At 52.2% G+C, this 27,171-nt stretch overlaps 1 protein-coding gene across 1 annotated transcript in view; it reads left to right on the top strand.

Annotated features, from left to right (window-relative positions):
* Positions 1-27,171, top strand: part of Kcnq1 (potassium voltage-gated channel subfamily Q member 1) — a 320,987-nt gene that overhangs the window by 29,573 nt on the left and 264,243 nt on the right. Inside the window, exon 2 of the mRNA XM_041666328.1 lies at positions 13,319-13,409. Within this exon, the coding sequence (XP_041522262.1) occupies positions 13,319-13,409 (91 nt within the window). The remainder of the gene's footprint in view (positions 1-13,318; positions 13,410-27,171) is intronic.

Genomic DNA, 27,171 nt, shown 5'->3' with positions numbered 1-27,171 from the left:
AGGGCACAGGTCAGAGCAGAGTGTGGTAGCCGAGGAAGAGGCTCAGGAAGTGAAGTGTGTCCTGGCCAGCCAGAGGAGGAGGAAGTGGGATGGCTTCCTGAGAGGAGCCTCCAGAGGCTTCTCTAGATCTTACCCCATGTGATGATGGAACACACCACGGTTCAGTATCTGCCATGTGCCTGCTGGGTCCTTCTAGGGCAACGCCACTCAGTGCAATCAGCCCCTCCTGACATCGTCACCTGGGCCTCAGGTCTGTAAAAGTTCACGGATGTGCCCCAATGCAGTGGCCCTGGGTACTGTATATATCTAACCTGCTGGGGGCACAAAAGGCCTTGGACTGCTTAGGGACTTCCTCCAGTCCCTGGGAGTTTGTGTTTGAGAGTGTCATTTGGAGCCTAGCTGTATGGCCGCTGACCTCTAACATGTGGCCTAGGAATGCCCATTGCGGATCCTGTTTCTCCTCCTCAGGGCTCTGCCAGGTTCCCTTCCTCTGCCTTAGTACCCAGCTGTTGTGTTCAGCCCTTGAGCATGAGCTGAGGTCAAAGGTGGGAAGGATCTTATTCCCTCCGTTCAGTGAACTCTTGGTCCCCTAGAGGCAACACTGCCAGGGTCCTAGTGGAGGAGTTATGGCTGGGTTGGATGGCTGCTGAGAGCAGGACTAGAATGGGGCAACAGCAGGGGGTAATGCAGCTGGTACGGGACATTGCTGATGTCTAGGGAACCTGCAGTCTAGTTCTCACCTGGCTTGGCCTGGGAGTGGAGGGGCAGGCAGGTGGACAGGACTGTGGGTGTGGCCTAACTGACTCTCAGGGGTATCCGTGGCTGTGCAGAGAGCAGCTTGGGGTTAGTTAGACTTGGGAGACATCATCAGATGGGTGGTATTTCCATGATGGGTACCCAGGGAAACTGTGTATCTCCTTTAACATTTGTGATCTCCCATGTCCTGTCCCTTCCATTCCTGTCCTCCACCCTGACCCCTCAGATCTCTGTCACCCATCCCTGTGTCCTGCTCATTGTCATCTCTTGTACTTCCACAGGGAAGCCACATCCTTGTGAGATGTTGCATGGGTGCAGCATGAGACACACTGGGGCACTGTCCCACCCAATCCCAAAGCCTTCTGTCTTGTGATCAGTGGTACAGCCACTTGCCAAGAGCTTAAGTCTTGCCTGAGCCCTAGAAGAACAGTGCCATTGATGAGCTGCTGCCTGGGGCTGTGTGCATGATGAGGCTGCACTGAAGTGCATGTGACCACCTTGTTTTGTCATCAGAGGCTTTCCTTGGTTCAGGTCACTTGGGCAATCAGAGTAGGGCTACAGGAAGTAGATGGCACTGAGTGAGGGTCCCAGGAGGCTGAGATTCCTAGCTCAGGAAGAGACCTGTGGCTTCCCTGGGGCCTCCAGCCTGACTGGTCCTTAGTGAGAGGGAGGGTCTGTAGAAGGAGCTGCGGGCCGCTCCCTGAAGCCTGGCTCCCGACCACCGGCTAGCTTTACACCCAAAATAATTACACGGAAACTATATTTATTTAAACACTGCCTGGCCCATTAGTTCCAGCCTCTTATTGGTTAATTCTCACATCTTGATTAACCCATTTCTAATAATCTGTGTAGCACCACGAAGTGGTGGCTTACTGGGAAGATTCTAACCTGTGTCCATTTTGGAGAGGAGAGCTATGGCGTCTGCCTCACTTCCCTTCTTCCCAGCATTCTGTTCTGTCTACTCCACGCACCTATGTTCTGACGTATCAGGCCAAGCCGTTTCTTTATCCATTAACCAATGAAAGCAACACATAGAAAGAAGACCCACCTACATCAAGGGTCCCTCAGGGATAGAGCCACAGAGCTGAGTAAGTTTGAGGCCATCAAGTGTCATGAGCCATGAGACATGGCTGCAGGGATCCAGGATGTTCCTTCTTGGTCCCAGTGTATGACTCCAGGACACCTCTAACCAGAGCACCAAGATCACTCATACAACATCAAGGTCAGGGTCTACCAAGTGGAAGTGACGGACAGGGCTCCCAGTGCCCAGGAGTAGTAAGCCACCTGTATCTAGCACATGTACTCGGTCCTCACAGAGACCTTACCAGAAGCTGCTCCTAAGACATGATTCTGTCTATTTCATTCTCTGCTCTGGCACCTCTCCTCCCTGAGCCTTGGCAGGACGCTGGCCTGCCAGGTGACTCCCCACATCAGTGCCAAATGCTTGGCCAAAGCTGGGTGGACACGAGTGTGCATGGTTATGACCTTCTGCCAGAATCTCCTGCCAGGCCATCTGCTCCAACACAAGCCTGTTGGGCTTTGGGGGAATCCCAGGCTTTGGACCAGCGGGGTCAGGATGAGTGGGCTATGAGCAGGACACCTTGCTTCTATAGCCTCCCTTGTGCCCATGAAACTGTCCTCTCAGTGTCCAGTCCGTGTGTTGATATTTTGTATACATGGGATTTCTGAGCTCATTATAATGAATCAACTCACAGGACAGCGGGGCCTGCAAAGCTGCATTCTGAAGGTGGCCAAGAGCTCTACTGGGTGTCCAGTCTCCAGGCCATGTTACCTTTTCCTTTTCCCAGAAGCCTTGGTACTGGTCTTCTGGATCCTGCTGGTTGGGTGATGTCTGCTTCAGGATTATCCATCTGCAACCATGGAGCTCTAGGCTGAGGTTTTGAGACAAAATTAGATACCATACCTTGGCTGGCATGAGAGCATTTAGGGTAGATTGCTTCCCCAGTTGACCTCAGGGCTCTCAGTTTCTCTAGGTAGAGCAAAGACTAGACCTGGTCTCCATACTGTCACACTCAGCACACGGTCTGCTGCCCAGTGGTTTCTGTGGGACCACCATTACTACTACTAAGATGTCCTCCCCGCCCCCCAGGCTTTACAAAGTAACTCTGGGGAGCTGAGTGATCTGTAGTTCAGTTGCTCCCCTCTGAGTGACCCATTGCAGGCTGCCACTGTTTGGTCCCTGTTTTTCTCACTGGCGCCCTCTGCTGTCAGTTTATCTGAGTGTCACTTTAACTCCTGCATAGGAAAAATTCCAGGTCGGGTGATCAAGAAAGTCCTGGAGTGCGGGGCTTCTGGTAGCAAGCAGATCTGCATTGAGGGTGCAGGTTAGGAGAACCACTCACCTAATCTGTCCTAACAGAGCCCAGTGATCCACACTAGCCCGTGTCCTCTTCATCAGTCTCCACCCCCTAACACCCCCAAGCCTTCTACCACCATGCCTTGGGCGGGGTGTGTGTGTGTGAGGGACCCTGCCTAGCTAGAAGCATTGCCTGTTCCAGGTCTGTGGTCCTCCCATGTAGAGGGATGTTAGGGACCACCCTGCACTCCTTCAGAGGGTGACAGTGCCCAAACCTTACAGAGATAGGTGTGGCTACCTGTTCCTGGAGGAAGAGATAGGTTACCCTTGTTCATCTAGTCAACTCTCTGTTCTTGGTTCACCCTCATATGCAAAACTCAGTTCTCCCTTGTCAAGGTCACACTCTTTGGTTACATCATTGGAGGTTTGTACCAGAGAAGACAGTGGGACCAGAACAAGCTTCTGCCAGGGATGTTGGTCACAAGCCCTTGGTGACATTTTGTGAAGACTGTAGTCTCAGAGCCCAGGGCTCTGTTAGAATATTGATGTGTTACTGGGGTTGAGTGCCATAGAACAAGGGGGTCTATCTGATGACAGTTGCCCTCGACTGAGCGCAGACATAGTAAGCAGCCTGGATGTGTTTTCACCCCGTGGGGTAACTGAGGCTCATACATTGCACAATAGCTTGGTGGATAGGGATTCCTTAAAAATCTCTAGAATGGGGCCCAGAAGAGAGCAAGAAAGACTTGAACTTGATGTAATGAAGGAATTTCCCAAATATGGCTGAACTACGAGAATGTAGACATATGGAGGTGTCTGTTTGTCTGTCTATGGAGACGTGTCAACCCAGTGAACCACCTGCTACTCCCAAGTAGGCAGTGCCCACTTTCTCCAGGGAGGCCTGAGCCTGAGGAGCCTGCTGGGCCAGAGCAGTCCTGTGTGGAGACATCTCTAAGAGACACAGACTGTGCGTGACCCCACCTCATGCTGGAGAACATGGGTGTCTTCAGCGAACAATCCACGACAAGCATGTGCCTGCCGTGCAAGCCTGTCCCTACCACACATTCTAAATATAGTCTCTAAGGCATCTTATCATGGGGCCTGGGGGAGCAAAGCTGGGCATGGCCAACTGCCCAGGGACATAACACTCTAGTAGTGACTGGGCCTGGCATCTCCGCTCCCTAGAAGAGTGGCATGCCTTCACACTCACAGGCCATTGGTTCTCTCCTGAGCTCTGGGCCCTGAGACCTTGGGATAGACCACTTACTCCCACCAGGCCTCCTGGCTGCCTCTGCTTTCCCCAACCCTGGCTCCTGGCTCCCCCAGGGGTGCGCCTTCCCTGGAGGCTTCGAGGTGGGTGGGTGGAGACCTATGCTTTGTGCCCTGTTTTTCACTGACTGCTTAGTGCTGTGCGACTTTAGGAAGGGCACAAACCCTTGCTGATCTTTCCTCCCTTTCCAATCCTTCAAATAAAGGACAGACTGACCACCTTTAGGCACATGCTGAGTTGACAGGAAAACATGAGTTCCTAGTTGGCTCATTTCCACCTTCCCATATCTGAGGCCCCTGGTTCATATCCTGTGGGGGGGCCCGTGGCCTGCACACATGCTCCTCAGAGAGCCCCGATCTGTTGTGCACTATTTGCCAACTGAATTCTTGAGTCCTGGCTCCACATATGCTATCCAGCTGGGGTAGCCCCAGGGGCCCTTCGGACTGAGAGCCAGCTGCTTCAGCCAGGTGCTGTGGTTTGTGACATAGCAGTCATGTATGTCTGATCTAGTGGTGGATTCCACAAGGCTGCAACCTTTAGACACATATTCTCTACCAGACCATTGCAGGCTTGCTCTGAGAGAGAGGTCAATGCATTGTCCACCACAGGCTCCCCAAGCCTCAGATACAGCCACTAACCCGGAGGGGCTGCAGTGCCCCCAGCTCTTCCTCCAGCCTTGGCCAGTGCTCCAGCCTTTCTGCTGTGCTCACACTATCTGAGCACAACCCCTCCAACCCCCATCCTAGCCCTCTAGTTCTCCAAAGAGGTGTGTGTGTGTGTGTGTGACCAGTGATCAACCCCAATAGTCCCTCTTCTGTTGTCAATCTTAATTTTCGAGGCAGGATCTTTTTGTTGGCCCAAGGCTTGCTGGTTAGGCTACACTAGCCGGCCACTGAGCCCCAAGGACCTGCCTGTCTCTACCTCTCCAGTGCTGGGATTACAGGTACCTGTCACCATGCCCAGCTTTTTTTAATTTGGGTTCTGAGGGTTAGACTCAGACACTGTGAACCAAGTACTTTATTGATCTCCTTGGCCACCAATAAAGGTTTCAAATGATAGTACATATGGTTGATTAACCTTTTGCCAAGGATGGTCTTTATCTATCCTCATACCAAGCCTGAAAAGAAGTACCAAGATGCTCCCCGAGAGGCATATCAGTGACAGCAGGGTAACACTCCCGACTATTCTTGGGGACTCTGCTGAAGTAAGTTTAGGATTCTAAGTTCTGGGGTAAATTAAAAGGTGAGCTGTGGACATGTGTTATCAAGATAGGACCTAAGCTTGGGGATGCTGCCTTGCTTGCCATGTGGCTTGGCGGGGGTGGGGGGGGCAAGGTTCTGTGGGTCCCACATGGGAGTGTTACTGGGAGGACAGGTCCAATGTCAGGTATTGCTCTGGGTGCTGGGGGACACTGGGTCCTGGTCAGGGACTCCAAAATGAAAACCATGTGTTTTTGTTGCTAATTACTGTAGCTGAATAGAGGGTGGCTATGAAGTTTCATTGCCTCTCTTTGGTGGCCTGGTGGCCTCTTCTACAGGCTTCAGAGGGGCAAAGGTGGGACAGCTGAGCAATCAGGCTTTGTGCTTAGCCATGTATATGACACTGTTCTCCTGCCATCCTTACATCTGCCAACTGGAGACAGCCACTGAGGACACTCATCTGCTCATGACCTGTGCCGATGGCTTGGCCAGCAACAGTTATAGGCTCAACCCTGTGTCTTGCACTGACCCAAGTCAGAGGCTGTGAAGGGCTTGGCTCAGCTGGAGAGGCAGAGCAGGCAGCCAACTGGGCTCCCCTGGAAGAGGGCCTGAGACTTCCTCTCAGCTTAACAGTTGCTCAGTTAGTCAGCAAACTCCATACACTGTCTTTGACCTGATGCTGGGCTTTCTAAAGGAGTGCCAGCCAATGGGACCCCCCTGGGCACTAAGGGCTTCTCTACTAGTAAGGGAGGTTTTCTGGAAATCAATGGGTAGGAGGGAGCCAGACACAGATACTTGGGATATTCATTTCTCCGGACTCTAAGATGCCTGAGAATGCTGTCTGGGGCACAGGGTGCACTAGCGTGCGCTGGAGGTACCTACATCATGGCCCTGGAGGAAATGTGTGGGCAGAAGACTTGGGAACTCTGCAGAGTCAGGCGGATGCTCTGCTTTTCTGGGGTTTTTGGGCCAGATCCTAGAGAGAGTGTCATCTGGTGCTGGGGAGGCAAGGCAGACCTCAGTGCTGGGCAGGGTTAATCTCCTGGTGGATCTGCAGTTGCCAGACCAGTACATTAAGGGGCTCTGAGACAATGGGTTGGAAATCTTACCTCCCAGCAGGTAAGGTCACTGCAGATGGTATTTCCTACCAGAACCTTGTAATGAAATGAACTAGGTCCTGAGCCAGGCCTAAAAAGGTCTAGAGCCAGTGTGATCTCAGGCCTGGGAGCCCTGTCCATAGGCAAAGGCTTCAGACTGAGAACAGGCACCTTGGTGAGGCAGGTAGGGCTGACCTTGTACAGGGCTGAGAAATAGGGACTGTACACCTGGTCTCTGGGTCTCCCTAGCTTTCATATACAGCATCTCCCACCTACAGCTCACAGGCATTGTGTGGCCCAACACAGGTATGAGTGGGGCCCCACGCAGAATGATGGACTTATTTAAAACCTTGTAAGATTTCTTTTTGCCTATCAGCCCCATAGCAGTTTGAACCATCTGTAAGCCTGTGGTTTCCCTGGCACCAGAACCTGATTTCGATGCTGATCTCTTGATCAAGAATTCGTGATCTTCTGAGAATCACCGTTGATGGGTGACTTGCTGTAGGTTAGAGGATAACTCCCAAACCCCCCTCCTCCTGAAGCTGGTCTGACCTCGTGTAGAAAAAGCTCTGCTGAGGATGTACAACCATCATGGGGTAGTTGGTACACCCCAAGCCAAGGTCGACTCTCTTCCCAGAAGGTGCCCAATGGGATCTGAGAGAGAAGGACGTGTCCATTCAGATGGAGGAGTCAAGGTAGCCCAGGACGACATGTGGGACGGGGTGGCTCCCCCATTCTGAGCACTGTGGCCCGAGTAGCCAGGTTGAGGTTACTGTCCATGTGGCCTTGTATGCATCCTATACCGGGCTTGCTGGCAGCCAGCCTAGCCTAATTGGCAAGCCCCATGTCCCAATGAGAGATTTATTTCCAAAACAAAATGGATGGCTCCCAAGAAACAGAACATGAGGCTGACCTCTGGGTCTTAGTCTCCCTGCAGGTGACTGTCTCTTGTTGTCCCCAGCCCAAAGGGGACTTCTGAAGACGTATAGATGGCCTAAGCCTGAGACCAGCCATCACTCACCTGGCACTGCTCACCCTGGGACTCCTACTCAGTGCTTCGATAAGGGACATTATATTATGCCCAGCCTCGGACACATGTTGGGCCTTCAGCATGCACTGAGATGTGTACCTTCAGGAGGTGGCCGGGCCCAGGCTCTACCCTGAGCAGCATGTGGGAGGGGCTGTCATGACCAAGCGGTAGCCTTGAAGTCTTTCAACCCTGCCAACTCTATCCAACTGATATTTGCTGTTGGTACCATCCTATGTGCTGATCCTTCCTGGAATAACATTAAACAAGCTGTCTCCTCTGAAAGTCCAGTATCCTGGACCATGTCCACGTCCAGCCTGAAGCCAGGCAACTGGAAGTCTAGGCAATGATGAGGGTGGGTGGTGGGCGGTGAGTGAGTAGGGTCCCTCTCTAGGCTTCCCTTCCCAGGCAGCATATTTGGGGGATAGATTGGAATCTCTCCAAGGAACTCCCTAGGGAACACTAGCACACTCCCTTAGACATGGCTTGGGGTTCATACATCAGAATTTAGTCTATGGGGGTGTTATGCATACAAAAGCTCATTGTACCTTTAGGTTTTTAGTTCTGCCAAGAAGCCCACTGAGCATTTATTTATTGGTCTGTGGGGAGCCATCCCCAGGGGGCCTTTGAATGTTGATAGCTTCAGCTACAGCCCGTGGCCTGTGTGTTTGACCAGCTCATGTTCCATTGTCAAAGCGATTTGCCTGGTGTTCTTTTGTAATTTGGATGTGCGTGTCTCGTGCATGCATGAGTGCACCCAGAGAGGTCAAATAAGAGTATCTGGTCCCCTGAAGCTGGAGTTAAAGGCAGTTGTGAGCCACCCAACATGGGTGCTGGGAACTGAAACTCTGGTCCTCTGGAAGAGCAACAAGTGCTCTTAGCCACGGTTCCATCTCTCCAGGCCCTGGTTTTCTTTCTTAAATCTATTTTAGTCAAGATGAAGCACAGGTGCTGTCTGTGCATGTATGCTTCTATCAGAGGTGTGATGCTCACTCATAGAATGTGTGGCCATTCCCACCTCTAGAACTATCTTTCTAGACTGAAACTGCTCCCAGCCCCTGGCTCCCAATTCTGTCTTCTGTCTCTGCAGATCTGGTAACTCCAGGGGCCTCTGAAGAGAAGCTTCCTGAAATATGTGTCCTCTCATCCCTGGCTTATCTCAACAAGTGTCTTCAAGGTCCACCCCTGCCTAGTGACCTTTTGTGTATGACATTTCCAACCCCCTCCAAACTAACAATACTTTCAGGGCACTTTACGCTATTATCATGCATGCAGATATAAGGACTCAGGGTTTCCTGAGATGTTTCAGTGTTACATTTTAGGTCCTGGGGATTTGATGATGGCTAGGCTGAAGGTCAATCTTTCTGGAACAGACCCTGTGTGTATATAGAGCATAGCCCTTCACAATGGGATGATGAAGGGCTGTGGACTGGGGATAGTATCACTATCAGGCCTATGCTGAGTGGATCTGGTACCCAGGGTTCTAAGCCCAGCCCTGGCTTCTCATGGATCAGCTACTGGCCAGGGACCTGGTATGTATAGAGGAGATCTGAGTCATAGCCCCAATTTGCCATAGCTGGCTTGTGCATGTCCCTGTCCCTTGTACCCCTATGCCTCCTGCTGGGGCAGCCACGTGGTGCTGGCTGGATGCCGTGTTCTGTGTTCCCAGGGCACCTGGGCACAGAGATATTGAAGTGATGTCCGATAAGGTATTGGCCGTCCCTCAGGGCTGGGCTGCGGTCACGGCTGATGAGTTGATTTAGAGCAAGTAGAAAAAGCAGTCTATTGTTCCCAGGAACCCCCTGTTTCATACCCTGCACAGTGAACTCTCTTAGGAGCATGCTAGTTTGTATTCAGGGACACAGGTATTTTCCTGGGCCTTAGTTTGCCTTGCTCCTGGTAGGCAAAGTGGAGAGGGCATCTTATGATTCATGGCCTGACCTTGGGGTTCTGGGGTAACAAAGGTAGGGTAGAGGGATGCTATAAAGGCAGGAAGGGGATGGGCAGCTGGCCTGTGAGCTCCCCCAAAGGCAGAAACCCTTGGTGTGGTCTTTCTGAGGCTGCCAGCCCCACCCAGGACAGGAACAGATAAAGTAGCAAATAAGATAATATTCATTTTATCGGGAGTAGATATAAAGTAAACTATGCCGTATAACCCTTTCTTGGGCAGCACAATGTGTTCAAATATTTGAAGAACTGTTTAGCTTTCGGAATACTTGAAGGTAAAAGGCAGCCAGCACGTGGGGGCAGATTGCCACCGTTGTCCCCAACCTCAAGGTTCCTGGGCAGGTCAGCTTGGGCTAGTTGTGGTGGGTGTGTCACCTAGCCTCTGCCACCCGTCTGGAGCAGAGGTGGTTTTCTGTCTGCACTGGGCACTTAGCAGTTCTGCACCTCTACCCCAGGGTTGATCTGTGTGTCCAGACCTTTCCTACTGCCAGGTGGGAGTAGTCAGAGAGTAAGGGGCCTTCCACACAGCCCCCTTGTTTTGATAACTCTTCCAGGCTGTTGAAATTTTCTAACCACAGGCTGCAACTGCTGCTGCCCTCCTGGGGTCCTGAGCCTCCTGCAGTCATGGGCAGAGTGGCCCATGGCAGCCATTCCTCCTTCCATAGCCTATTTGAAGGTCTGTACTCCCTTGCTACATATAAGCTCTCTGATTTTCAAGTTCTGTAGCTATTGTATCCCATCTTGGAGCCAAGGCTACCTTACAGGGTTTGAAAGACTGAGTTGTTACCCTAATAGTGAAAGAATCAAAATTCCATTAAGAACAACATCATTGTCACCTCCATGGCTCAACTTGAGTGACCTAAAGATCCCCAGGAACCTCAGAAATAGCTGGATTCCAGCACGGTAACACTGTGACCTGTGAGGTTCTTGTGGGTCTGGTGGTACTCTCTGTCAAGCCTTGGTCAGGTGATAAGTGAGTAGACCTGGCCACATAGTGCCCTGAGAGGATTTCTTGACATTGGGCCTTAAGGTGCTCAGGGTAGCAGGAGGTTTTTATCATGTGTGGTGACACCAGGAGTTTGGGGGCAGAAGACCTTGGGATAAAGTTACCACCTCAGTTCTAGGTGTTGAGCCCCTGAGGTATGTACTGTGCTGTCAACTGTAGCTCTATGAGAGGGTGTCTCTAAGCTCCTACTGGGTCAATGGGGAATCTGAAGTGGGGGCTGCTTGGCTTTTTCACTGTGGAGGGGCGGCCAGAAGGGGCTGTGTCTCTTCATGCTGGTCCCTCTTCAGGCTCCATGTGTAACCAATGGTCTGGGGGTGGGGCATCTATTCTACTTTCTGTTGTTGAGGGATGAACCCAGTCCCACTTCCCTGCCTGCTGCAAGTCAAAACAACTCACACCCAGGATTAGTGAGGCCCCACTGTGTGATGAGTCACTCTGAGAAGAGAGCCTAGCCAGAGGGGAACCAAGTCTGCAAAGGCCTCAAGGGGCTCAAGAAGCACTTGGGGATCCATGACGAAGAGCCAGACCTCTCCAGCAGGCCTAAATGGAGGTCTAACCTGTGGATGGGCAGCAGAGAGGTGCTCACCTCACCCAGTGTTTGCTGTGCCCGTAGGAGCCAAGGCTTCCTGATGACCCACATGGCTGGTTCATCTCACAGAGCCTTTCATGGTCAATGCCATGCAGTTACAGTCAGGAGTCAGACATGGGCATAACAATCAGCGTGGTTACTGCTGGCCAGGAGGAACACAACTGGGGGACCTAGGAGGACCTGGTGTCCTATTGTGTTGCCCTGGGAGGGTCCTCAGGGCTGAGGCAATGTGGAGAATGGATGAGAGAAAACAGTCTCTGGTAGCAGCACTGGGTGCCAAGGTGTTAGAGATTGGCTACATCCAGAGCTCTAGGCCTGTGAGGAATGCACGGTGGGAGAGAAGGCCTCAGTCTGTGGAGTGGCAAGGGCTGAAGCCCACTCAGGGGTTCTTCCAGGGCAAAATCAGATGTGTGCTCCAGGTGAGCATCCTGGGGTGGATGGTGGCCAGGGATCAGTGCCAGCTGAAGCTATTGCCTACCATGACACGAGGTTACCATAGGTGCAGTGAGAGGTGCAGAAGCTTGGTATTGAATAGAGGTGTGTATGTGTTGGGGTACTGAGATCTCTGTATACCAGGTCCTATGCTAGGCACTTGTTCCAAAGACGCTCACTGACTGGGGGTGACTGCAGGCACTAGGGCTTGGCAGAGATGCTTCGCCTCAAGTGTTGTGATTGAGGTGGCACAGGGGGACAGAGCGGGTACTAGAGTAACTTTGCACATGAGATGGGACCACTTTGCAGGAGCCTGAGTCCTTGCCTCCAGGTAGGGCAGTGGCAGCAGGTCCTCAAGACCTGGAAGGAGGGACCAGGAGCCAGGACTAGGTCCACTGCTGTATCACACTAGGCATGATGTGGGGGAGATGAAGGTGGAGTGGGCATCTGGGCTGGGGTAAAGAGGAGACTGGGATGTTCTCTGCATGGGGGAGCAAGCGGTCACGACAAATGAAGTGTCTGTCATGAGGGAGGCTTTGACCTGGCAGGGCAGGTGGAGGGGGGCAATGGGTAGCAAGTGGGGCCCTTGGCTCTGTCAGTCCTCCAGGCCTCTAGTGGTGGCTCCAGAGGCCAGGATTGGATGGACTCAGTCTTGCGAGGTGCAGATCTGAGCTGTGCCTCACTCAGGAAACTCTGTGGTCGAGTCAGGCCGTTGCTGTTGCATGGCCTCTGGGAGGTTGAGGCTGGTGGCCTGGGTCTTATTGAGAAAACGGGATATGGGATTGGTGGAAGGTGTGTGAATTCCTTGATGTGGGCAGGGGTCTGTTCTGGGGCCCGGATGTCTCTGTGTATGGCTTCTTTGTCTTCCCCTCTTGTAACCCTGGGACAATGTGTCAGTTCCCCACTTCCATTCTGATCCCCAAGAATCTGCCATGATGGCATACAGAGTCTTTGGAGCACTCCCCTCAGCATCTCTCTTTCTGCTACCTTGTCCCTAAAGTGGGAGAAACTTTGAAGGCCACATTGGATGGTGACACCCAGGGATGGGAAGCTCAGTGGAAGAGAGACTTATCTTTCAGTGCCCTTGGAATCAGAGCAGGTGGAAACCATGGTCTCCATGTGATAGCTGTGCCTTCTGGGTGCCCTCAGGGTACAGGTAGTGGCTGTGCTTGGCCCTTTTTTCTTAGATCTCCCCGTTAACTGAGGGAATGTACCCTTCTGAACTCCTGGGCGTGAAGGGCCCCCAGTGTCTAAAAATGGCTTTTTTGAGCTTCAGTTGTACACCAAGGTTCTTGGACACTCTGAGGCTGGACCACCAAGCCTCCTAGGAGACCCTGACCCATTGTCTGCCTCCCCATGGCCATGGCCACAAGGCTATGTGACATTTCTGTGGATTGGCTGCTGGTCCAGAGCAGTCAGGTGACAGATGATCTTGGGATGGGATGGGGTGGTCACAGAGTGTGGCATTTTCAAGGTCTATGTACACTGAGACACCAAGCTGGGGTCAGTCCTCATGATGGTCAGTGGCTTCCATTCCATGTACCCTATGTGTGATTGCACTAACTGAGGTATACTTGGAGTTGCTAGCACTAAAGATCTTGCATGTGGGGTGTCGGGAAGGAGGGCGGTGGCAGGGCAGCTGGATCAGGCACTGACCATATATCCCCTGTCCTCACAGCTTCCTCATTGTTCTGGTCTGCCTCATCTTCAGTGTCCTGTCCACTATTGAACAGTATGCCGCTCTGGCCACCGGGACCCTCTTCTGGATGGTATGTAGGCACCCAGGGCCATCAGTAAATGCCATCAGTGTGAATGGAGGAGGTGAAGGAGGGCTGGGTAAAGTTGCGTCAACCCTGGTCTCCACCACCCTGGTACTGGGGTATCAGATAGGGCAATTCCCCTGCATCCATGCCTGCCAGGGCTCTGGGCTGTGTGTTGAGGGCAGGATGAACATAAGGGACCTGGAGTAGGTAGTCAGAAAAGCCTTTGTATGGGAAACTTCCAAAATGGGCCCAGAGGCAAGACAGGAGGAAATGGGCACCATAGCACTGAGGGGTGGGGGGTGGGGGGCAGTGCCTAGGGCTGAGTGATGATTGTGTGTGTTACTACTGACTCATGAGCCCTGCAAGTGTTCCAGACAAGAGTCTACCCCTGTCATCAAGGTGGGACCCCACTTCAGCCCAGGAGACTTTCGTGCATCATTCCTGGCAGGACCACCATGGCAGTCCTAATGGGTACCACAACTACCTTGGTACATAGCTTGGGTCTCCTCTGCAGGCCAGGCTTGGGGCATATCTCCCACGCCCCCGTCCCAGCATAGAGTAACCTGTGGAAAGTTTGAAGAGTGGAATTCCCAAATGCCAGGGTCTAGTCACACTCTCTGAGGAGCCTGGGAACTGTCCTGTGTGATCTACAAAATGTGAGAGACTTGGGGACTGTCCCGTGTGACCCTACCCTATGTGAGGACCCAACTGTGCCTTCAGGATACTGTGTAGTACGTGAATCCACATGCTCCAAGGGACCGAAGGACTGTTTATCTGGCAGCTGTGAGCCCTGGGACAGGGCCAGGGTCGGATATTGCAACTGAGGCAGACCCTGTCTGGCAGGGCTGTCCAGAGCCTGGAGCCAGTTGCCATGACAGCAGAACACCAGTGCATCACCACTCACTGTTGGGCCAGATGTGAGGCCAAGTGCACTTTAGAAACAGTTATGATGCTGCTGGGAAGGCTGGGCAGCATGGCTGTGGGCACAAGATGATGACCGGTGCTAAAGCCTAGAAAGGCGCAGCCTAACGTCTTTCTGCTTGCGTGCATTTGTGTTTTCCTCTTGTGATAGGATGTTCCCGAACCTAGTAGGGAGCAGTGATCACAGATAGCTGTCCTTCACCTTAGGTGTTTCTCAGTTCCCTCTGTCAGCTGGGAAAGTTTGTCTTGCTAGATCTTGAGTCACAGTGATTGCTGCCCAGTGGCACACATATTTCATGTGTCAACTTTATCTTTCCTTTATTGCTTCTAGATTTTGAGCCACAAGAAATATTTCTTTCCTGAGTCGTAGAGGTCTCTGTTTCTGGCCTGAATGTGATGTCTTCTTCTCTGGGTTTGAGCAGTCATGGTGATACTGTCAATGGCTTTGGGAGTCTCCACCAGAGTGTGGGCAGGCACTGCTCCGTCTTACCCCTAACTTTCCAGCACAGAGTGCCAGTTGCCCCAAAGACCCCCTTTCCCCCCACCATAGGATGCGTGTCTTCACTGTAGCCCAAATCAGACATGGAGCTTGCCTGGAAGTACCAAGTTCTTCTCCACAGGCCACTGGAGGGTTCATCTGGCCGGGATCCTGCACCCTGTAGTAGAATCTGTAGCATATTTCATGCCCCCATCCCAGCCTGAAAGTCAATGCATACAACCCAGGATGCACCCTATGTTCACTATGCTGGGGATACCCACATGGCTGTGGTGCCAGGCAGTGGTGTACCTGCCTCTGTGGGGGTCACTGGTGGTTTTGCATGTGGTTTAGGCAGCTGCTAACATGGAAAGGCACATTATTGAAAGTTGTAGTCACTAGAGGGTGACTTCTGATACTTTTCACTGTGGGCCTCAGCCTGTGATGTGCCTGTACCTATGATCACCAGGCTTCAAGTGTGGGTCAGTTCCTTGGACTTTTCCAAAAGCAACATCCAGTCAGTACACAGTAAACCTGTTCCTAGTTGGTTCCATTTGACTGGCAGGAAGGATGCTATCAATTTTTTTTGTTTTGTTTTTGTTTTTCAAGACAGTATTTTTCTGTAGGCTTGGAGCCTGTCCTGAAACTCGCTCTTTAGACCAGGCTGGCCTCAAACTCACAGAGATCTGCCTGTCTCTACCTTCTGAGTGCTGGGATTAAGGCGTATGCCACCACCCCCTGACTGTCAAATCTTAGCTGGCATCTCTTTAGATGTGTTGGCCAACCAGCCTCATTTTCCTGGGTGACACCTCTCAGTCCCAGAATATAAGCTTTCATGACCTGTCCAATGGAGCTTTTCTATTTTGTTGGGGATTTTTACAGGACCCTTACATCCTTTCATGCGGCAAGAGGGCTCTGGGTTCCTTGGTCTTATGTGTGATGATATCCATATAGGTTTTTCTCAGGATTGTTCCCTTGCCTACTACAGAAATGGCTGTCACACAGGAAAGGCCTGGTCTCCGACTGTGTTGTGAGAGGACATAGCATCTGGTGGCTGCTGAAGGGTATGGCCCAGGTTCCTCCCCAAGGAGCTAGGGTTCTGGAGTCCTTGGCCTGGGACTTGGTCTGGAGAGCCTGGGCCAACAGTCCCTGATTGTTCCCATATTGAGCAGGGCCTGACTGTCAGGACATTCCCCTGGAAGGTCTCCAAGCACACATTTGTGTATGCATTCATGAGAATGTGTTCACACAAGCATGTACCCGTGTATTCAGATGGACACCTTCCTGTATACAGCTGTGTCTCTAAGCATGTGTGTGTTTGGCCTGAGTACATGTGTGAGAGGACATTTACATGTATTTGATTTCGTGTCTGCCTGTGCATACCTGTGTACCTATTCATACTGATTTGTGCATCTGCAGCTATGTTCATGCCTATGTGTAAACAGTGTTTTCATATGTAACTATATGTTCATGTGTCAATATGTGTCTTTTTGTGTGTGGACTCATGAATACATGCTCCATTCCTCATCTGGTAGCTCCAGACTTGGGGTGATTGTCGCCCCTCTCTCCCATCCACAGTAACTTCTGACTTAGGCGCCCTCTCCTGGTGGCCTCTGCTGCCTCCCTCAAGCTAGGCTCTTTCTGCGGCCTGTACACCATCTGGTGGCTACTCTTGGAATTGCACACCACATAGATCCTACTGCCCCAGAGCCAAGGCGAGTGTGGGTGGGACCTTGTGATGTCCACTCCCCCCAGTCCCTTCCCTCTGTGTGAGCAGGTCCCTACTCCGAAGGCGGCCCCGCCCCAGTCTATTCTGCTTCCCAGAAGTGGCTCTTTGTCCACTGCAGTGAGGGCAGCGACCTCATTACCTCCTTTGTCCCTTTCCCATTCCCTGGACTCTTCCTGCCCCACAACAACTAGGGAGAGACTTTATAGAACAACCTTAAGTGTCTCGGATGCTCCCTGGGTGGTTTGAGATATTTTCCAACTTCTCTTTCATGGTCCTCAGAGTGCTACACATTTAAGTACCCCCCATCTCCAATCCTCCCCTCCCTCCTCATCACTCACTCTCAACTGCCTCAGGGCCTTTGCACAGGCGCTGTGCCCAGCAGAGTTGATTCTCTGCTATTAGGACTGACCTCTGGTCAGCTCTGCACACTCCCTTCTGGAACACTGCTCTTTTCTGGGCACCCTGGGTCTGACAGGATTCTGTGAGTAGGCTCACATCTCTCTCACACCTTTCCACTGTGCCAAGGAGGCTCAGCATTCCAGCTGCTCAAATTTGTATATCCAAAAATTGTATATATACAACCCCCTTCTTGTTAAGTCTTGTTACCAGGCATGCCCCACAGGGACTCCCCTGAGCCTCAGTTTCCCCATCTGTAAAGTGTAGGAATGAGAATCAGCCTCAGCTTTGGCCTTCCCATTTGTCTTTTCCACATTCTTTGTATGAGTGTACGTGTGTGTGTGTGTGTGTGTGTGTGTGTGTGTGTGTACAGTGCCCACAAAAACCAGAAGAGGGTGTGGCAGATTCCTGGAGCTGGGGTTATAGACGATTGTGAACTGTCCAATATGGATGCCCATCCAAACTTGGAACCTCTGCCAGAGCAGCAAGGGCTTTTAACTGCTGAGCCATCACTCTCTCCTCCACTTTGTAACAAAGCTGTGTCCTCACTTGCCGGCCTCTGGAGGTCATACCTTCTAGGGTTTGAACTGGCTGCGTCTAGAGGCTTCCTTTAGACTCGTGGCCACAGATGGTGTTGGAGACAGCAAGGAAGAGGCAGGCATGTGCCCAGCCTAGAGATATGGACAAGGAGAGAAGTGTGTGACTCAAAGAGCCATGTATATGGGATGGTGATATCTTCCAGGAGGAAAGGATGCTTGATGAGAGCGTTAGGTAAGGAGGAGTTGTGTGCTTTAGCAGATGGCCGGCCAGTCGCTCATGGCCCTCAGAGGGTGGCTGTGTCCCAGCCCAGGCAGATATCAAGGTTATGGATTCCAGGCCTCTGGGGTAAGAATGACTGTTGGAGCCCCAGGCAGAGGGACACAGTGTAAAACGCAGGTGATACGTGCAGTGGATGGGAGTGGGGTAAGAAGCAAAGGTTATTTGTTTAAGCCTTGGGGCTAAGGACAAGGCAGCCTCCGCTGGGCTGTGGAGACACCAGGTGGCGCTCTTGTCATACGCATTTCGGCAGCCCTTGGGCCCAGCCCAGAGTGCTGAGCGTAGGAGCCCAAACCACAGCCTGGGGTGCCCCACGGGGGCCCAGGGCGAGGGAACGTTGTGAGGGATTCTGGGAACACATTGGGTAAATGGCGGAGAAGAAGTCACGCGAGGCTGCGTTCCCCAACCCCAGCGCCGATACTCCTGCCTCAGCGCCTGGCTTTCGCGGTGCCAGAGCCCTGTTATCTCAGCAGGGCCAAGGAAGCCAGGCGGCCTCCGAGGGATTAAGCATTCTGCTGAGCCAGGCATATTCCCTGGGCCTGAAAAGCTGTTCTTGGAGAAATCTGGACCCTGCCAGGCCAGGATCTGGCTGGAACTTTGATCATGCGTGTTGTAGGTGTGCTTGGCCTTGAAACCTGTTTGTGGCCCCAAGGAGGGCATCCCCCACCCCAATCCTGCTTCTGAACCCAGAGCAGGCTTCACGTGCATCTGTGGACGTGGCGCACATGTGTGTGCACGCCGTGTACGTGCACGCCTGCTGGATGTGCATGCATGCCGCCAAACCCACCCACCCCTGCTTGCAATAGGAGACCCTGGCCAGGCCCAGGTGCAGGGCTGTTTTTTGTCTCTCAAACCCCAGCTTGTTTTCAAATCCCACACAAAGACAGCTGCATTGAAAAAGTACTAACACAAACTCCAGCTCCGTGAGCCCCGTGGCCCGCATACCAGGGAACTGTCCCGCCATGCCTGCGGTTAAAACCCCTGTGAGCCGCGGCCGGAGGCCTGGGGGATGAGGTCATCTCTCCAGCTTCCTCCCTGACTGTGAGGCTCCCTGGCCCCGCAGGGGCGACCCACCTCCCTGCAGCTGGACCCTTCCTGGCCCGCCCTGGCTTTCTGCAACTCTCTTGGCAGGCCTCAGTTTCCCAGGGGCAAAATGAGATCCTGTGGGCTCTCTGAGTCCTAGAGACAGCCCTCCGTGGGTCCCACTTTCATGTGGAACAAGATCAGTTCCCTAGGTCCCAGACCCTCGTTCACACTCGGCAGGGCCTCATGTGCTTGCCTTCATTTTCACACCCTTTCCTGCCAGGAGAGACTTACTGGCGTTAAATTCAGCGCCTAGCTTCATGTCTTTCTTTGTCCTGTAGCTGAGCTTTGCCTTGGTTTCGTTTGTTTTCACGCTCTATCTGTTGTAGAGTGCATCCTTATCTCTTGATCTTCTGCTGCCTGGAATTGTAGTTGGTGCCTTGTTTTTTTGGCTGCGACCCGGCTCAGGTTGTACCTGGTGTGGTGTTGGCATTTGTACTACATTTGGCCGTGTGTCACACTGCCTGGTCTGGTGTCCTGTCTGGAATCTCTTGTGGGGGCATTAATACCACACTTGTCATTGGCTACACGCGTGGAAGCCAGTATCTTCACACTGACCCTGTCCCTGAAGACAGTTTGCAGCCGAGGGAAGGAGACTCCTGTAGGTTCAATCACTGCTGCCCAAGGTCAGGAGACCAGTGGGTGACTTCAGTTTTCCACGGACAAACTTAAGGCTGGCTCCCTGTGAGGCTCCAACTCTCTGCTTGGAGAGGTCTAGTTCTTACAACTCCTTAGGGTGTCAGCCAGCTAACCAATGGAGTTCCTGGCTCTCGCCTGGGCCCCCTAGAGGGGGCATTCTGTCCCTGTGTCCCCAGCGCTCCAGGATCCTACTGTCCTAGCTTATAATTTTCTACTTTACAAGATGCCCCCACCCCATGCACTCAAGATGCCCACCTCTTTGGCTGAGTTGTTTTCTCCTAGGTTCATTGAGGCAGAGAATATCTATGAAGCTCCAACTATGTTTCAGGCTTTGGGCTGATGGGACACAGGCTCCAGATTCACACCCCAAACTCACACCAAAGGGCCCTGTGGACGTGGAGGCCAGTCCCTATGGCCATCTGCAAGGAGCACCTGGGGCTGGCGTTGAGGCCTAGCTCTGTGTGTAGCCCCCAGGGCATCTAGAGCTCAGGAGGCATGGGGGGTACTCTCTAGGAATTGCTGGCACTCTCTCCAGGGAGACAGCTGCTCTGTGGTTTGGTCTGTGGGGGGGGTGTGTGGCCTCTAGTCTTGGGAGTGACCTAGGTGAATGGATGAGGCTGGGCTGCTTCTAGGGATCTCAAGGCCTCAGAGCTGCACAGGAAAGTCATACTGGCTGGGCTCAGAGTTCATGTGTCCTGCCAGGTTTCTAGAAATGCCTGCCATGCTGAGCTGCAGCAAAGCTCTTGCCTCCTAGCTGCCCCTTCGACAGAGCCGGATTCTTCCAGAGTCTTTTGTGTATTATTATGTTGTCCATGGGCTGGGGCAGGCATGGTGGGCAGCTCTCCTGGTATCTTTTCTTTTTCAGCTGCTAGAGAATATAGAGATTGCCTGGGAGGCTGAGACCCCACCTATGCTACTAGGGGCCAAGAAGGGCGTGGCAGAATAGAGTCCACAGGCTCCGTAGTTTTTGTTTCTGAGCCAGGATAGAGACTGTGTGGCCCTTGAAGCTTACAGCAAGTACTTTATGGCCTCTGAGAAGGTGGGCAAGCCCCATTCTGTTTAGCAGGAGAATTTGCAGAACAGTGGTCACTGGTATACATTGTTTCATTAGTTTTCATTGTTTTGAGACAGTATCTTGTGTAGTCCACAGTGGCTTCCAAGTCAGAGATCCACCTACCTCTGCCTCCTGAGCACTGGGGTGCAAAGCCTGTGCAGACATGCCTGGCAACTCTGAGTGGCCTTGAACTCCTACTCCCCCTGGTTTCACACGAAGCACGTGCAGTAAAATGGTACTTAGATTGCTGTGTCCTGACCCCATGGGCATGCTGCACGGTCCCACACTTCTGTGTTCCCATGTTGACATACAAGACAACTGTACCTTGTTCATGCCACTTTGGATGACTCTACCACTAGTTGGTTTTCTCTATTCCATCTATGCCAATATTTTTCTCTCTATAAATACATCGTGATGGGGTTTTCCCGAGTCACTGAGATTGTGTCCCTTATCTTTAGAAAGCCAGTGTGTGCCTCTAGGAGAAGACCTTCTGCTTTGTAACAGCATTGGTTGACTTTAATGGTCAACTCCACACAACCTGGGATCACCTGGAAAGAGGAATCGCCTGCACTGGGCTAACCTGTGGGCACATCTGTGGGTGATTGTCCTAAGTTAATTGATGTGGGAAGACCTAGCCCACTGTGGGCGGCACCATTCCCTAGCCGAGGCTCCTGGACTGAGTAAGAGTGGAGAAATGAAACTGAGCACAAGCAAGCGAGCAAGTGAGCATGCATGCATTCATTTCTCTCTGCTCTTGGCAGTGACTGGGATGTGACCAACTGTGTGAAGTTCCTGTCTTGACTTCCCCACAGTGATGGACTGTACCTTGGAATTGTAAGCTAAAATATGCCCTTTCTCTTCTTCTCCTAAGTTGTCCCCCCGCCCCAAGGATATTTTGTCAAAGCAACAGAAATGAAACTAGGATGCATGGGACATATCTCCTAGGAGGTCACATTAGGATCTGGGGTAGAAATGGCAGGGCAGGCCATCTCTGCCACAGTGTACACAATTTAAAGGCCATGGATTCTAGGTTGTCAGGTTTATGGGGTTTAAACTGGCCACCACCCTGCCCTGTTTCCTTTGCGCAAGGCTTGTATTCTGTAAGAGCAGGAAGGCCAGCATCCTCAGCTGCCACCAGATTTCCTGAACCTCCCAGGCCTTAGTGTGGAGGGTCCTGCAGGACACAGCTCTGGTTTCTGCATTCACTGGGAAGAACCAAGTGTGTAGTGACAAGAATCATCACATATAATGTTTGTTCAGAACACGACAGAATCATGAGAAGACTGGGGCGGGAGAGAGAGGGAAGTAAAGAAACTATGGGACCCTTCTGGAAGGACACACAATCTATTCCTTACTATGTAGCACGCGAGAATCAGCTGGAGGCTCCTAGGCAGGATTGGGAATGCAGGCAGGGCTGGTCTTCTGGAGGCTCTGTAGGTGAAAAGCCATGACCTAGCTGGTTTTGAAGGTCCTGTTCCACATTACTCTTCCTTCAGGGCTCATCTCCACATCATTTTCAGGTGACCCTGAGCCCAAAAGAAAAGAGAAGAGGCCTTGGTGTGTGCCTAGCAGCAGGTTCTCATGGCCTCAAGACGATCCCTTGGAGAGTCAGGGAGAGGCCCTGGTTGAAGGTTCCCCATACCCTGACCTGAGTGCTAACCACTTGTCTTCGAGGCCTTCACTGACTCAAGTTATACAACAAATAATGTATGTGCTGTGGATGGAGTGCCAGTCTCCACACTGGATGGCTGCTGAGTCTTAGTAACAAGGCCCAGGTTCTGTATAGAAACATGGGGAGAGGCCCATGTTGTACCAGCTCTCATTGTTTCCTCGTGAGCATGTGGTCAGTGCTGCGCTTAGCATTGCATCTTGTCACAAGGACCAAACCAATGAGGGGGACCCTCCCCTCCCCATTTTACAGTTCTGTTTTAGTCCTCAAATCTTCTTGGGAGCCTGCCATCCCCATGTCACCCTGGGACCCCAAAGATCATCCTCCTAGTCAGGGAAACTGCAAGGGGTGACTGGGCCATCACCAGGACACCCCCGTGTGTGTGTGTGGGAGGCACACGCACGCATTTCTGTGTAATGTGCTTGCTCATGACTTCCCAGCCTCCTCCCAGGGCCTCCAGGTATCTGGGTGGTCTTATACTCCCCTCTTTCCCTCTCCTCACCCCCTACTCTCCCTGCCCCTTTCCTAACAATTGTGCTGACTCAGCTCCAGGTTGGTAAGGAACGATAAATCAGCCTGGGTGGCCGTGTGTGGGGCGTCCAATGGCTCTTTGGGGTCCTGGCTTACAACAGGGTCACATGGGGCTCCCATGTCAGTAGGAAAGACCGCTCTGTGTCAGGAGCTTCTAAAGGAGGACAACTGTTCAGGAACCGAGGATCCTAAGGCAGGCAGGGTCTCATTCACAGACTCCAGGAAGTAGGTGTGTGTGTGTGTGGGGGGGGGGGTTCCCTGGGCACTCTGATCTCTGCAGCATGGGGTCTGGCTGGGGCACAAGGAGGCCTCTACTTCCTAGAGCAGTGGGTTCTCTTCTCTGTCTTCTCGACCATCCATCCTTTAGGCCCAAGACAAAAACGTCAGACCTGGGGTAGAAGCTGGCCTGCTGGGGGTGGTTCTCCACTCGTGTTTAGTGGGATTAGAGTGTGCCGGCCAGGGACAGGTGTTTCCTTTATGCTCTGCCTGAGGCTGGGAAGAGCCTCCTCAGCGAGTGCCGCATGCGGTGGGGGTCTCCAGTTCAGAGTAGCTGGGGGGTGGCAGGGTTTTGTTAGGCCCTTGTTTTTACATCTGACCCTGGCCAGCTGGAGCGCCTCGCTTTAAGTACGGGCTAACAGCTGACATAATATAGTGGGGTGGGCTGAGCAGGCCGCCCTGGCACCCCCTCTCCAGTGGGGCGCCCGGGGGCTGTTTGGGGACTGTGTTGGGGGTGAGAGGATGAGCCGCAGGGCCTCATGGCTGAGGGGCACAGCTCGGTGGTGGAGCCCGCCAGCTGTCTGCCTGGATGAGCGGGGGCTGCCTGAGTGGCGCGGGCTGGGGCCCTGAGTGTCCCCCAGAGCATCACACTCAGACGGGCTCCCATCACGTTCTTGGCCTCCCAGGGTCACTCAGAACGAAAACCAGAGGCCCAGGCTGTGTGCTATTGAAGCATGTCATTGTGTGACTTTGCAGGTGGGAGGGAGGGAGGGGGCTGGGGGCAGCCTCTTAGGGTCGAGAGGCACACTTGAGCACCCAGGCCCCCGGCCCCTTGCTTTTTTGAGCTGACCGGTGAAGGAAGGCTCCAGCAGCAGCTTCAGTAGACTCTCTGTCTCCTGGCGATGAGGCTGCATGGCGGCTGGGGACTCTGCGTAGAACAAGTGGGGTTTTGGGGCTGGGAGCTGGGGGCCCGGGTTGGGCTACGGCAGCCGTCTTCAATAGCTGTGGGAGGTGCTCTGACCCAGAGGCCATCTCAGTGTGTCTGGACTGCTGGGCTTGAGAAATGGAGTACGTACTCAAGTACCTTCAGGGTCGTGGCAACCAGGAGCTATGCTCGCCTCCCCCATGTGAGTGATGCTTGGGAAGACACATCCTGGCCCCTGGTGTCAAGGCTTTGTGTTTGTTGGTTATTTATAACACAGACTCTGCTCTGGAGATGTGGCTCGGGGGGGCTGAATTGCAGGTGGACCCGGCACTTGTGATCTACAAAAGAGGCTAGGAGCTGCAAATGGTGACAATGGCTTCCACACTTGCTCAGGACTGCTAAATAGCAGGTTGTTAGTAAGAAAGGGCAGCCTGGTGCAGCTGGGACACTGGATTGGGATATGCATGTTCAGGGTACACACACATAAACACAAAGGAGTTTGTGGAGGCTCACAAGTGCCTGGCCTGTGTGCTCCGCTCTTACCTGAATGCAAGTTGGAGTTGCATACATATGCAACTCAACTGTTCTGCTTGGACCTGGGTCTGTGGGGAGTGGGTCCCCCCTTGGTTCCATTCCATTTGCACATTTAATTCAGGAACTGTCAGCATAAGAAGCCTGGACAAGAACAAAATATCAAGTGTGGGCTGGGAGTTCCACCCCTGCAGAGGGGAGATTGTGGGGCTCTGAGGGCCTGAGGGAATCTTGATTTCACATCATGTTTATTTTTTCTTCCTTTCTTCCCTTCATCCCTCTTCCCTTCCCTCCTTTCCTCCCTCTCTTTCTCCTTCCCTCCCTCCCTCCTTCCCTCCTTTCCTTCCTCCTTCTCTTCCTTTCTTAACATGGGTCTATCCTCTAATTCCCTATGTAGCTGAAAATGATCTAGAACTGATCCCTCTCTTCCAGCTCCTCAGCTCTGGGATTACAGGCCTGCACAGCCACACCCAGTTTATGTGCTACTGGAGATCAAACCCAGGGCTTCCTGCATGCTAGGTGGATGTGCTGTCTACTGAGCTGGGTGAGGACCCCCAGTCAGTATTTTACATTTCTTTTTTTGTTTGCTTGGTTTTTTTTATTATTATTATTATTATTTTTGAGACAGGGTTTCTCTGTAGCATTGGAGCCAGTCCTGGAACTAGCTCTGTAGACCAGGCTGGCCTCGAACTCACAGAGATCTGCCTGCCTCTGCCTCCCGAGTGCTGGGATTAAAGGTGTGTGCCACCACTACCTGGCTTATTTTACATTCTTTAACAGGGCTGTGTCTCTTCTTGTTCACGGATGAGGCTCTATCCCTGCCCATTGCTAAGTGTTGCCAACAAAAAACAGGTCCCTGGACCTAGCGGTTGCTACCAAAACCTGGAGGTGAAGCCGGGCCTGATCCACCATGCTCAGACATTTATGAAGCCATCCCTGCACCCCATATCTGAAGGCCCCTTCTCCTGGGAATGTGGTGATGGGATAACTAACACCTCTTTCTCTGAAAGAGATTACAGCAACAGACTCCAAACCTAGCCCCTGCTAAGGGGCAGTCGATGGCCTAGGGGTGACAGGGAGCATTCAGAGGCCTGTGAGGGTGTGGTGGAGAACAGTCATGGAGGTGGCAGGAGTCCAGAGACCTGAGGCAGCCTGGTGGATTCGTGTGAAGTACTGTCTCTGGACCTCTGTTTACTCCTCGGTCAGAAAACAGTAGGTTGCCCTGCTCCTAGGACATACATGGATTGTTTCAGGGAACATCAAACATGAACATTCTCAGCCCAGACTCAGTGGCTACAGGGCTGCAGCATGTGGGTGGGTAGTGGCTTCCTAATTCTAGTGACATGAACAGGCAGGGATGGAGAAGAGTTTATTGATGGTGTCCTGGGTTGGAAGATAGGAGGCTTTTATCCTGGTGTGTGCAGGCATGTAGCACATATTATATTTAAAGCAATAAATCCCAACACATGAGACCATAGCCACAGGTGGTACACACTGGCCTGGTGTTTGTTATTGTAGATGCTTCCATTTTCTAGAGTTTTCCTACGAATGAAGCATTCATAATGCCTTCTTTTTGTCTGGGTCCTTTGATTCAGTTTCGTTCTTTGAGATCTAGCTAGGTTCTTGCTTTTTCATCACTGTATGCCAGTATATGAATGTGCCACCATGAATACTCCTGTTTCCTTTTTCTTGAGCCAATGTAAAATGCCTGGATGATATAGTGGGTATTTATCTAGTTGTTCAGGGACTGGCCAACCAAGGTTGTACCATTTTACACCCTCTGAGCAGCATGGAGATTTCCAGCAACCTCTTGCTTTGGCTAGTCAACCCTTTCTGAAGTAATGGATCTGGTGTGTGTCTTAGGGGAGGGGGAACTTCACTGTATCTGAAATTACATTTCCTAGAGACTGAAGGGACTGAATCTCTCTCTCTTTCTCTCTTTCATTCTCTGTGTGTTTGTGCGCATGCATGCATGCGTGCAGTTTCTGTGTGTGTCTGTGTCTGTGGATGTACCTTATTTTTGAAACAAAGTCCCTCACTGAATCTGGATCCTACTGATTTCAGCTAGGCTATCTGACCAGCAAGCTCCAGGGATCTCTGCCTGTCCCTGTCCCTGTCCCCTGCCCCTCAGTGCTGGGATTGCAGACAGGTGCCCCCATCCCCACTTTATGATATAGGTTCTGGGCATGGAACTTGACTCCTCATGATTGCAGCCTGGCACTTTGTTGCCTGGGCTGCCTCCCCAGCCAGGTGTCATCTTTTTGTAGTTGACTTGGCATTCGTGTAACTTGTTTGGTGAAACTGCCTTTAGATCCTATTCTAAAATAGACATAAAAATGTCTTTTTATGTGCATTGTGCTGCTGTTTCTCTTGGGCTGGGAATTGAACCTAGGACTTCATGCATGTTAGGCCAGTGCTCCAGCACTGAGCTAATCCTAGTCCTGCCTTTCTACCAGTGCAGGTGTCAATGTTCTTTGTGACGTCACCATAGGTCTGGGCTTTGCACATAGCTTATTCCATTCTGTTACTTGCCTTCTTGTTTATTTAACAATGTGGTTTAGAAGAAGAAGAAGAGGAGAGGGAGGGGATGGGGGAGGAAGGGGAGGCGAGGGAGAGGAGGAGGAGGAGAAGAAGAAGAAAGAAGAGAAGAAGAAGAAGAAGAAGAAGAAGAAGAAGAAGAAGAAGAAGAAGAAGAAGAAGAAGCGGCAGCAGCAGCAGCAGCAGCAGCAGCAGCAGCAGCAATGTTTGGGCCTGAGAGTGTGACCCAAGAGTGTGACCCAGAG

This window comes from Microtus oregoni, unplaced genomic scaffold (assembly GCF_018167655.1).
Source record: "Microtus oregoni isolate MIOR12 unplaced genomic scaffold, Mior012 000016F_ref0000370, whole genome shotgun sequence".
Taxonomy (NCBI): domain Eukaryota; kingdom Metazoa; phylum Chordata; class Mammalia; order Rodentia; family Cricetidae; genus Microtus; species Microtus oregoni.
Note: the sequence above shows the minus strand (reverse complement) of the source record. Positions and strands in the feature narration are given on the sequence as shown.